This window comes from Peromyscus maniculatus, chromosome 2, assembly GCF_049852395.1.
Source record: "Peromyscus maniculatus bairdii isolate BWxNUB_F1_BW_parent chromosome 2, HU_Pman_BW_mat_3.1, whole genome shotgun sequence".
Lineage (NCBI taxonomy): Eukaryota > Metazoa > Chordata > Mammalia > Rodentia > Cricetidae > Peromyscus > Peromyscus maniculatus.
Window position 1 is genome coordinate 68377582 of NC_134853.1, and position 12865 is coordinate 68390446.

General features: G+C 44.1%; 1 protein-coding gene across 13 annotated transcripts in view; it reads right to left on the reverse strand.

The window, feature by feature from the left end:
* Rnf38 (ring finger protein 38) overlaps positions 1-12865 on the reverse strand; it is a 122032-nt gene that overhangs the window by 36790 nt on the left and 72377 nt on the right. For 3 of the 13 annotated variants that reach the window (XM_016004634.3, XM_042271073.2, XM_076564110.1), the window contains exon 1: positions 1733-1867. The exons of 3 other annotated variants lie outside the window; for them this stretch is intronic. Coding sequence is in view for 3 of the 10 variants with exons in the window: in XM_042271070.2 (XP_042127004.1) it covers positions 1424-1432 (9 nt within the window). In the remaining 7 variants the exon portion in view is untranslated. Of the gene's footprint in view, positions 1-1423; positions 1868-2238; positions 2516-12865 lie in introns of those variants that run through there. 7 more of the 13 variants (XM_042271072.2, XM_076564107.1, XM_016004633.3 and 4 more) reach the window with 5 other exon arrangements.

Consider the following 12865-nt stretch of genomic DNA (forward strand, 5'->3'; position numbering starts at 1 on the left):
GACACCATGCAACAATATTTCAACTCAAGAACTACCTTCCCAATAAAAGATTACAAAACAGTGCTTCCAAACTAAACAAAAGGCAGCACAAAATACAGAACAGGTCAACAAACATCTTGACCAATGGTCTTTCTACACTGCTCAACTGCCTAACCATTTTCACAATTTTATTTAAGGATTTCTCACTCACATTCCCTATTTAACCTAAGTAAAAATATACGCACGGACAACCTGACAATGTTAACACAAGTTATTAAAGCCTTCCCATGGCGAAGGGCAAAGGGAAAGACAACAGATCTATACTCTCCATATGATGCCTGCAAACTCCCTTAGCACTCTTTGTTTCAATCTTCTCTAGTAAAGAAAAGTCTCTGTACCTACCCAGATTTACACTTGCCAACTTAGTTTAAAACAAGGCCCGGAGGAATGGCTTGGCAGGTGAAGATGCTTGCTGTCAAGCCCCAGACCTATCAATTTCCAGAACCCGTAAGGCAGAAGCAAGGAACAAACAAGGCTAAGTTGTCCACATACATTTATTATTTTTAATATATTTAAAAAATTAAGATGGGCATAAATTTTAACAAGTGTAGAAACACAACTACCTCTTCAGACACCAGTGGTGGAAAAATTAAGAGTATTTAACTACAATTCTTTCATAACCTACAGAGAGGATATGAAGCCCAAAAGACCTGTTGGGGGCAGAATCTATTAGTAGCCTCTAGTTCCTCCAGTTCTTGTGGGAATAATTCAAATCGAAAATGACAGGAATCAACTCTAAAGTAGATGCCTAAATGAATAGGCTTAGGATGAGCGGGTTTTCAAAACAGAAAACACATACTAGTACATTTATAAACCAGAAGGTACTCTATAACAAGCAGACAATTCAGTGATAGAACTATCACTCAAAATTGTCGTCTTTTAAGTGTTCTCCATTTCTACACCAAATTTGACGTTTTGATCTTTTATTTTCTTTTTTTCATAAGCTGGATTTCTCCATTAGACGGTGTTTCAGAAAATGAACAAAATTTTACTTTATTTCGGCTATGATTCAAATGTGATTGAAATTCTTAAGTCTAGTTACAAAGCTGTCTGCTAGTTAAAGAAACTGGTAAGTTAATGTCACTACAATATTATCTGCGAAAACAGGCAGGCAGTACGGCAGGCTTAAGAATTCTAAGAAAGTACTGTGTGTGAGCGCCGAAATACATTTCAATGTCCACCGCCTAATCTCAATTCATACGACGCTAGCAATAACTATATTTAAGTATTCAACTCTATGTCTGGTAGAATTGGCGTGTTCAACAGCACACACCAATTCTGCAACACAAAAGCGCTGTCCACGCCGGATCACACACAGGAAAATAACTTAGTTCTCTTTGGCCTGCCTTCAATAGCCCGCAACACTCCCGTTTCAAAAACCAACCTCTCTCATTCTTCAGCCCTGAAAGGAAAAACTTCCATCCACTGAGAACAAAAACCGAGCCCGTACAGAAACCCGCGGAGGCGGCAGAAGGCCGCGAGAGAGGACCCCTCCGACCGGGTTCTGCGTTCTCCCAGGTGACATCATTTCACCTGCGTCTCGGCCGGGCAGGGGCGAGCCGGCTCCCCGCCGCGGCGGGAACAAAGAGCGCCGGGCTGCCGGGAAACGTCCGCCAAGCGCGGCCCGCCGGCTCCCAACCTCCCGCGGCCAGTACCGCCCTCGTGCGGGAGCCAACGGCTGCGGGGCCAGTACCTGCGAGGGGAGGCTCCGCCCTGCGGGGCTGCTCCCGCCGCTCCGGGCCGGGCCGCCGCCTCCTATTGTGACCACTCGCCCCGCCGGCGGCCAGCTCGCCAGGGCCGCCGTCCCCGGGCCTCCTCGCCCCCGGAACCTCGGTTCCGACTGAGGCGCTGTCACGGCGCTTCCTTCCTCCTGGCACCATCACACGGGCCTCGTCAGGAAACCACGGCTCCACGCCCAGCCCTGAAGGAGTCGGCTAGCGCCTCCGAGGCCCCATCCTTTCCGCCCAGCGTCCCAACCGCCCGGGCCTCCGGAGGGCCGCCCGCCAGCCGCACGAGGGGCCCCGCCCCACTGCACCCCGCCTCGGCGCTCGCGGACCGGCACCGGCCGCGCCGGCGCAGTGGATTGCGCTGCGCGCGCAGGCGATACCCCAGGCGCTAGGTCTCCGGCCGCGGAGCTCCAGGGCCTCCCGCCTCTGGATCGCGGACGCCTGCCCCTCCCTCCTCCTCCTCCTCACAAACCTAGCCAGCCAAGAGCAGGACCGCCAGAGAGCTCCGCCTCTTCCCCCGCGCCGAGCCCCCTTTGTTTCCACCCGCGGGGGCGGGGCCGCGCGTCCTGGCCGCTCGGGCCAGTTCCGGCAACAGAGCCGGTGCGCAGCGCCGCTGCGCAGCCCCGCCCAGCTCACTCGCCAGGCCGGCGCGAGCAGCGAAGGTGGGGAGGTGGGGCAGCGCCTTCCAGCGCGGGCTGCACCTAACACAGGCGGCCTCCGCTCCAGCCAGCAACTCCAAAACTCAGCAGAGGAGCAGTACACCTCACAATATCATGTGTAGTTACATGACGGAAGAAGTAGGAATTTTTATTGATGTAGACACAGGGTCTCACAACACAACAAGCAGGCTTGTATCTAACTTGTCCGACCCGTCAGGACGAGTCTGACAGATTCTCTGACTTTGCTGTTAGAAAATAGACCGAAGCCGCCTGGCAAACGACTGAATTCAAGACCCAACAGAGAAGACAACGCCTATAATGGCGCAATAAACACAAGGAAAAAGATTGCTGAATGCCATTGGAATTATGGAAGCGGTGGGCGTTTTAAGCAGATAAAAATTAGAAGAGTCTTTAAAGGTTGATGTTTAAAAAGGGAAGTGAAACTGTAAAGGAACAGTGAGCAGAAAACCGAGTCAACAAGGCAAGGTGGCCTCACACACGGGGGAAGCTAAGAAAGGACTTCGGAGAGGTTGAGGTCCGCCTGGTCTACTGTATTGGATGGAATGCGGTCTAAAAATCTAGGGTGGGGGTAGGAGGGGGGGAAGAGGACCTAGGAAAGAAAGCAATCAAGCCTAGACACTACTTCTGTAGACTGCTTAAACCTTTCTCTTTCCTTCTGAATCTCAGTGGCCTTGGGTAACAGAAACAGATCTAAAATGTTTCAGGATCTTTTTGGACCTTATACACTCTGTTGATTAATAACACAATATGGTAATTGTGTACGGTCACCAGTATCAGACTGAGCACCAGTGCTCTATTGTGACCAAGGTCCACAATTTCAGGTGCTTAGCAACTGCTGAATCAAAGGTCTAGCACAAAGAAGCTGGAATGAGATAGCAGGTCCTGTGCAGCAGCACCCCCCCACACACACACCGCAGTTCTACACTCCCTTACGGAGCCAATTAGTGACACCTCACCCTACCCAAGGCCTCTGCCAGTTTTGTAGAGCAACCAGTTTGGAGACACTGAAAGTTGGAAGTCCCAAACAAGCCTTTGGGTACACACAGTGGATGCATTTTCTCTAAATGCCTTTCCTCCTCCTCCTCCTCCTCCTCCTCCTCCTCCTCCTCCTCCTCCTCCTCCTCCTCCTCCTCCTCCTCCTCCTCCTCTCCTCCTCTCCCTTTCCCCCCTTTCTTTGAGACAGGGTCTCACTATGTAGCTTTGGCTGTCCTAGAACTCACTCTTAGACCAGACTGGCTTCAAACTCAGAGATATGCCTGCCTCTGCTGGGATTAAAGGTGATTAGAGGCATGTGCTAATACTCACAGAAACACCGTAAGTGGTATGCTTTTCATGAGGGACACCTGACAACTTGACTATGGTGGGGCTGAAATTATATCCGAGTAGTTGTTCAACAGTAAGTAGTCCAGCTAAAGCTTTGCTTGCCTTTTCCACAATAGCAGAAAGCCCTGTTGGCAAGAGCCGCTTTAAAAAACAAAACAAAACACAAAACTTTCTCTAAGGGAATTTTCTACAACTGCACAGCCCAGAAGGTATCAGCTAGCTCCACGTGGCATGGCACTTGGAATGTATGTAACTAGTGCATGCTAGCAAACGAACACCCTTTTAAAGCTGCATGTGCAGCATCTGAAGGCAAAGCTGTGCTCTGGTGAGAGCTTTTTGAGAACTCTGACTCCAAGGCTCCCCTTTACAACTGGTTTTCATGACAGGTGGAAATTGTGAATGGCTACAAAACTTCTTGAAGTATACAAGACATTGAAGTTCCTTTATAAAAAAATGTATCAAATCACTGCCTATCAAACAAGAAGACACTGAAATGCCTTCAAATGAGTCTGGTAGTTATTTAGCGATCAGCCCAGGTGCCCTACATCTAATGCAAAGGAGTAACAGCAGTCATTAAAAACCTTGCTAGGCATCCACCATCATACAGAAACCATAAAAGATTTTAGATTCGATGGCCAAGTGAGAAAATTCACACCACTCCAATTCGGATTCTAGCCTCATTTTCTCAAGGATTTGACTAACAATTCTTTTTTTTTTTTCCTCTCTCTCTCTCTCTCTCTCTATTGGGACATTTCTAACACACTAACACACCATTAGTTTTCTTTAAGTTTTTAGCTAATGGTTTGATGTTCATCTGTTGTTACATTATTTAAAAACTCTTCCAGGCTGTAAGTGTAGCTCAGCGATAGAGCATGTGTCTAGCATGCCGAAAGCCTTGACTTGCATCCCCAACACACACACACACACACACACACACACACACACACACACACACACACACACACACACCTTCGCACATAGATCATTAAGGAATTTTCTAAGAGATTTGTTTTTTCCTTTTCATGTTTAGTCATACATATAACCTAGAATTTGATTTGATCAAGCGGTAATCAAGTTGGCTTTTTCTGGCCCGGTGTGGTGGCATATGCCTCTGATTCCGGGATTTGAGAGGTTAAGACAGAAGATTATGAATTCTAGTCCAGTATGCACTGTGTAACAAGACACTGTCTCAAAAAGAAAACAGTTCTTCTCACTCTCATAGATTGTGTCCACTGTTTATCTGTTGAAGAAGGTCATCTTTTCTTGCTTTCAAAAGTACTTTGTCTTTTGAATTTCAATAAAAACATTAATAATTCTAAAGAAAGAAGGACAAAAGGAAAGAAAAAGAACAAGTAGGATTTTGTTTTTTGTTTGTTTGTGTAGCTCTGTAGACCAGGCTAGCCTGGAACTCACAGAGATCTGCCTGCCTGTCTCCCGAGTGACGGGATTAAAGGTGTGTGCCACTACTGCCCACATAGGATTTTAACTAGGACTCCATTGAATCTAGAGATGAATGAAGAGGAGTGATGGCTTGATAATGTTGACTCTTCCAGCACCTGGCTGAGCTCAATGATCAAAAAAAAATCATTTTTCCAATGATGCTTCACAATTTTCTGTAATTATCTTACATTTCAGTTCTTAGGTTTATTCCAATTGTTACCTCTAATTCAGCTATTAATTAAATAATATCAACCCTTGAGGCTTTTTAAAATATACAGCTCTGTTTAAGTTCTGGATATTCAGCCAAAAATAATAAAACTGCTCATTTTTTTCTTGCCAACATATATCTATCTTAGTGTATCACTGCACTGGCTGGTAAGTTCCCTCCAGTGCAGAGGGAAACTGCCATGGTAAGACCTGGGTTTCCTATGTTGGTAGATTCTGTTAATAACTTAAGGAATCTCTTCTATTTCTAATTTGCTGAAAATGCATGTAAATGGTTGTTTAATTTTTGTCAAAATTTTCTTTGTACATCATGATTTTTTGTTGTTAAGGTACAAACTACATTGGTTGAATTTTGACTATTAAACCAACTTTATATTGCTAATAAATCCATTTGGGTCTTATTATATTGTCCTTTTAAATACTGATGGATTTGGTATGCTTATATTCTTTAGGACATTTACTTTGTGTCCTTGTGCATAGGTATACTTTTCCATTTTTAATGTCCATACCAGATTTTATTACAAATATTTTTGTTAGTCTTAGGAAATATCAGAGCCAGTTTCTGTGTCTGTCTGTCTCTCTCTCTCTCTCTCTCTGTCTCTCTCTCTCTCTCCTGTGCTCTAGAAATGAATGAAGGACTGGAGGACCAGTGTGTTATACCTTCTCTGAACATTTGGGAAACACATTGACTACCAACCTGTACCTGGAATTAAAAAGGTTTTAGGTGCTTACTCTTTTTTTTTTTCCTAACTAAGAGGAAAACAACTATAATATTAGGATGGATACACACACACACACACACACACACACACACACACACACACACACACAGACACTGCTCACAGTCTGTAGTTTTGGAAAACTACAACCCAATTGCGAATTTGGAAAACATTATAAATATATTTCTTTTCTTTCTTTTTCTTTCTTTCTTTCTTTTTTTTGGGGGGGCAGGTTTGGTTTTTCAAGACAGGGTTTCTCTGTGTAGCTTTGCGACTTTCCTGGAACTCACTCTGTAGCCCAGGCTGGGCTTGAACTCACAGAGATCTGCCTGCCTCTGCCTCCTGAGTGCTGGGATTAAAGATGTGTGCCACCACAGCTCAGCTAAATATATTTTCTAGCACATTACATAAACAATAATTACAAGCTTAGAGAAGTGCTATTTTATGCTGTCAGATGGTAAATAAAAGTTGTTTTTCAGATTAATTTGCTTTACCATATACTAAGGATACAAGAGAATGGTTATCTGAAGGACTGACTGTTCTATGAAAAAGAAGGTTATGAGGCTGCAGGCTGTATTTATTTGTTTAAAATACTTCAATAATAAAATAATGCAATATTTAATAAATGCCTATTTCTTCATTGAACTGTAAGCTCTTTGAAGGCAGTTCCTATTTCTACTTGTCTGTCACAGATGCCCATGTTGGAGGTACGCTGGATGGCAAAAAAGGTTCAAAGATGGAAAAGGTCATTTCCTATTTTAAGACCTTAAAAACATGATTAAGAAATGTGCATGAAGAATCACTGGTCTTGGCCTTGGCAGCCATCTTCCAGTAATGCTGTGGGCATCACTGTAAACAAGGGCAAGATTCTTGCCAAAAGAATGAAGGTGCAGACTCGGCACATCAGGCTCTCTAAGAATCGAGACAGCTTCCACAACCAAGTGAAAGAAACAATCAGGAGAAAAGGGAAGCCGAGGAGAAGGGCACCTGGGGCCGGTGGGAGCACGGCCCTACCCACCCGGAGAAGCACACTTTGTGAGGACTGACAGAAAGGAAGGAGCCTGAGCTGCTGGAGCCCATTCCATGTGGATTCAAAGAGAAATAAAGGACCTGGACTGGAAAGTGTTTTTCTTAAGTTGAAATGTGGTGTCTCTTCCTCGAAAGAAAACATTGAAGCAAATTTTAATTGTACTAGCTCACTGTGTCTTTCTTATTCAAATTTTACCAAATTTGTCCTGCTAAATGATACGGGTTAGTGTGCAGAAAATATATTCTTGATTAGGGAAGAAAAAGAGAGAGAAAGAAGGAAGAAAGGGAGGAAGAGAGGGAGGGAGACAGAGACAGAGAGAGAAAGGAAGGGAAGGAAGGAAAGAAGGAAGAGAGAGAGGGAGGGGGGAGGGAGGGAGGGAGGGAGGGAGGGAGGGAGGGATCACTTGTCTAGCCAGGCATGGTGCCACCCATCTTTAATGCCAGCACTTAGGAGGCAAAGACTGGTGGATCTCTATGAAATGGAGGTGAACCTCATCTATACAGTGAGTTCCAGGCCAGCCAGGGTTACATATTGAGAGCCTGTCTCAAAATCAAACAAAAGAATCATTTGTCCTGATACTGAAAAACCATTCATATGGAAAATACACAGGGCAAGGCCTTCTTGCTGGAAGCCTCTGAATTCTAATGGTTAATACTGTCAGGAGTTGAGCTCTTCTCCTCACATCCACGCCAGATATCCTGATGGTGACCCCAATCCAACAAGCCCAGCCTCTAGTCTGAGTTAGTGGCCTCTTGTTTGTGTTCTAATGTCGTATTAATCATTCTACCTCACAGTTATGTATTTACCTGATTCACCTGCCCCAAGACTGTAAACTTCCTAAAGTCAACACTGAGCTTTAATGAAATCTGGCAAGAGATCACAAGAACTACCTGCCACATATAGTTAATAGTTCAATTGATAAGTAATTATCTCACTACAGTGGTAATTCCATTTTTCTCAATAGGCAAACTCCTAGGAATAGGGCATAAAAATTAAGGAAAGGGGGGAAAGAGGCAGAAGAAGAAAAAAAAAGAAAACCCACTAACAACAAAACACTTCATAACTTTTCATAAAGCTTGTTTTGCTCACTTACTCTCCTCCTAAAAGTATGTTTTCCACTAAACTCTGGTGAAAGAGCCTGATAAGATGAAAGCTTCTAATGGGTGAAGAGAACAGCCTCGCCCATCTGCAAGCAGGCCAAGAAGGCATCCATGCAAACAATCCGCATACACTGTTTCACAAGAAATGTTAACACCTGTCCACAGGAACATTTAATTAGCAGCAACTTCCAATTACAGTTGCTAAAACCCAGAAGGGGGCAGCAAAGGCCTGTCCAACCCCAAGTCCACCGAAAGTCTTCCTTGGTATCAGTTACCTTCTGGGCTGGGGGGCAGCTGAGTGGTCAGGGGGCTGTTCCCACTGTGCAAGTAAGGGACTACAGAGGTGGGGCCACAGACACCCCAAAGGAGAAAAACATGCCAGTGAAGATGAGGAGTGGGTGAGAGAAAAGCCAGGCTGAAAAGCCATCAGCCAAGGAATTCAAAAGATTACTCAATCTGCATACCCAGGACCAACAGAGTCAGAAACAGGAAAACAGAGATGGACAGCCTATGAGACAGAGAGAGCCAAGAGCACACGCATGCATGGTGCAGCATACTCCTCTCGAGGACAGGATGTGCAGGAAGGAACTGACCCTGAAGCAATAAGGTTTCCTCTGCATTGTCTGCCTGTGTGTGTGTGTGTGTGTGTGTGTGTGTGTGTGTGTGTGTGTGTATATCCTTTTGTGAATGTGTATATGTGATTGTATGCAAGAACACGGCAGTCCCACGCCTCAGAACACGTGTTCAAGTCAGAGGATGACCTTAAGTGTTGTGACAGGATCTCTTGTTTTTGCTGTGCCTAGGCCAAGATAGCTTCTAGGGGTTCTCCAGTCTCCGTTTATTTTCCCCTCTGCAGCACTGGGATTATAAATATATGCTTTCATGCCGGGATTAATGTGGGTTCAGGGAATTCAAACTCAGGTCCTCATGTGTGGGCAAGCTTTACCCACTGATCATTTCCCCAGCCTTTTTATACCTTTTAAAACAGAGCTGTTAGATTTAAAAAAAAAAAAAAAAAAAAAAAAAAAAGAGCATCTTGAGAACAACTGTAATCATAACTCTCACTGTAATATTACTCAGGTGTATCCTATCATACAGCATAGCTTTACCAAGTCCACTGTACAGCCAGACATAGGAAAAAGCTAAGCACAGATTTGTTATTCTTTCCAACAAAGCCTACACTTTTATTGTTAGGGATGGTCTTTTTTTTTTTTTGGTTGTTTTTTTTTTTTTTTTTCGAGACAGGGTTTCTCTGTGTAGCTTTGCGCCTTTCCTGGAGCTCACTTGGTAGCCCAGGCTGGCCTCGAACTCACAGAGATCCGCCTGGCTCTGCCTCCCGAGTGCTGGGATTAAAGGTGTGCGCCACCAACGCCCGGCAGGGATGGTCTTTTAATCAAGAAAATTCTTATAAAATGTAGTCTAGCATACATTTGAAAATATATCCATAAAGCAAACGTGTAGCAGTGGAGTGGCTTGTTCAAAGAATATACCCTTCACATTTTTTCCGGATACAATCTAAATTACTCCTAAAAGATTGTGCCAATTTTTTTTTTTTTTGCAACCAAGAGTAAATGCAAATAGTTTAGAGTCTATTCTGGAGTAGAAAAGAGCAGTGTTTATTTCAGGGTACTGCCTTGGAAAGAGGATAACTCCAGGGACAGCAGCGAGCCAAGCACTGGAGCAGGAAGAGGAAAGCCTGAGGCTGAACCTAAGCCAGTGGACTTTGAGAACAGCGCCACTTCACAACCAAATTATACACTCTCTTTGTTACAGTGCCCATCTGCTAAATCCCGGAGGCTTTACTACGGTTTATATGAACTGTCTGTACTAAACTAGGAACTGGGTCCATACCTAAGCTAAAAGGATCCATGGGACCAACGTGAATAGCAGCTTGCTGTAAAAGCTAGTGACCAGCCGGGCGGTGGTGGCGCACGCCTTTAATCCCAGCACTCGGGAGGCAGAGCCAGGCGGATCTCTGGGAGTTCGAGGCCAGCCTGGGCTACCAAGTGAGTCCCAGGAAAGGCGCAAAGCTACACAGAGAAACCCTGTCTCGAAAAACAAAAAAAAACAAAAAAAACAAAAACAAAAACAAAAAAAAAAAAAAAAAAAAAAAAAAAGCTAGTGACCAAAAGACCCCTGGGTTAAAGGACCTGCTGAAAAGACAATCCTCAGAACACAGAGTTCCAGAACTATCTGGGGAGGAGAGACTGATAAAACTAGTCAGCTGCAGCTAACAGAAGCAACAAGACATTAAGGAGAAGTGTAATCAAAGTCAGTGAAATAGGAAGTAAAATGAGTTTACTTACAAACATGCTTCAAAAAATTAAAATAAAAAGCTGGTTTAAAGAAAAATTAAGGAACAGAGCAGCACAGACAAGTTCCTTCATTTCAGGGATAACCAGGAAAAAAAAGGTAATCACTGATGAAAAGGAACACATGGAGATGAGATTCTTAAAAGATTTTGGATGTAAGACATGTTACATGTTCTCGGTTGACTGGACCACATGAACACCTTTTTTACCTCACTGTGTTTGAGAAGAAACAAGCTTTCTCTAGGGAATTCTAGTGTTCCTCATGTATCTGCATAATTACAACTAATCCAGCTGACACACACTGCTATGGAGAATCCTAGTACAGTACATGTATGAAATGTAACCCACTCAATGAACTGACAGGAGCTCCTTCTACGGATACATTTTTATAATGCTGCCAACCTTGAGTGATGTTGTGGACACTGTGATACACACTACACATTCACAAAGCCTGCAGCTTCCTGCTTATGCCACATTCTACAGACCCTTCCAGGCTTCATCTCAGGATGCCTGAGCAGAATTCTAATCAGCACAAATCAAAACCTTGAAAAAATGCTTAAAATAATGTAACTTTTTATGGGGTAAATAAAAAAATTTAAGCTCCTACATAAATCTAGTATTTTTGGTTTGTTGTTGTTAACAATGGAGCTTTCTTTTGATTAAAAATTAGAAGTGTTCTGGATAGTCTTATCTAAACCTGACACACACTAGCATCATTTTGGAAGAGGGGACCTCAACTGAGAAAATGCACCACCAGATTCACCTCTGGGTAAGCCTAGGGTGCATTTTCCTTGCTTGCTAAATGATGTGGAAGGGTCCATCTCTCTGTGGGCAGGAACATCCCAAGCTGGTGGTCTGGGGTTCTATAAGAAAGCAGACTCAGCGGGGCTGTGCTGGCGCTTGCCTTTAATCCCAGCACTTGGGAGGCAGAGCCAGGCAGATCTCTGTGAGCTAGAGGCCAGCCTGGTCTACAGAGTGAAATCCAGGACAGGCACCAAAACTACACAGAGAAACCCTGTCTTGAAAAAAGAAAAAAGAGAAGAAGAGAAGAGAAGAAGAGAAGAGAAGAGAAGAGAAGAGAAGAGAAGAGAAGAGAAGAGAAAAGAAAAGAAAAGGGGGAGGGGGGAGGGGGAGGGGAGGGGGAAGGGAAGAAGGGAATTGAAGAAGGGAAGGAAAGAGGGGAGGGGAGGAGGAGAGGGAAGGGAAGGGAAGGGAAAGGAAAGAAAAGAAAAGAGGGGACGGGTGGGAGGAGGGGAGGAGGGGAGGGAAGGGAAGGGAAAGGGGAAAGGAAAGAAAAGGAAAAAGAAAAGAAAAGAAGCCGGGCAGTGGTGGCGCACGCCTTTAATCCCAGCACTCGGGAGGCAGAGCCAGGCGGATCTCTGAGTTCGAGGCCAGCCTGGTCTACAGAGTGAGTTCCAGGAAAGGTGCAAAGCTACACAGAGAAACCCTGTCTTGAAAAACAAACAAACAAACAAAAAAAAGGAAAAAGAAAAGAAAAGAAAAAGCAGGATGAGTAAGCCATGAGGCGCAAACTAGTATAAGCTAGTAAGCAGTTACTTAATGGTCCCTGCTTCAGTTCCTGTCTTGAGTTCCTGCTCTGAATTGGATGGTGGGCTATAAACTCTAAGATAAATGCTTTCCTCCCCAAATTGTTTTTGTTCGTGATGATTTATCATAGCAATAGAAACCCTACAAAGATATTACCCTTGCTTTCTTGTTCCAACAGTGTCTTATAAGTAAAATAATAAATATATCACATAACAAACAATAGTTTGAAGGCAAACAAAAATGTCAACAATACTCTTAAGATATATATCAATATATCATACTTCTAATTACCTCAGCTATTTTACAATAAAACAAGGTAAGAATCCATGTAAAAAAAAAAAACACCCAGTTGCATAATGCCAAATATTAAATAAATTCCAGGTGGACCAGGAAAGATGATGCAAAATAAGAAAATACAGGTAAGGCAGGCAAGATAGCTCAGTTGATAAAGCTTCCCAAGCGACGAGCTGAGTTTGGTCCTAAGGACCCACATAGTGGAAGGAGAAAACTGACTCCTGAAAACTGCTCTGATCTCCACGTTACCACAGCACACACATGCCTCTACCCACAAAATCAACTTGATAAGATTTAGAATCTCTTGGGAGATCGGCCTCTGGGCATACCTGTGGGGAATTATCTTGATTAGGTTAATGGAGGTGGAAAGACCAGCCAGCTGTGGGTGGCACCATTCCCTGGACTGAAATCCTGGACTAGATACAAAG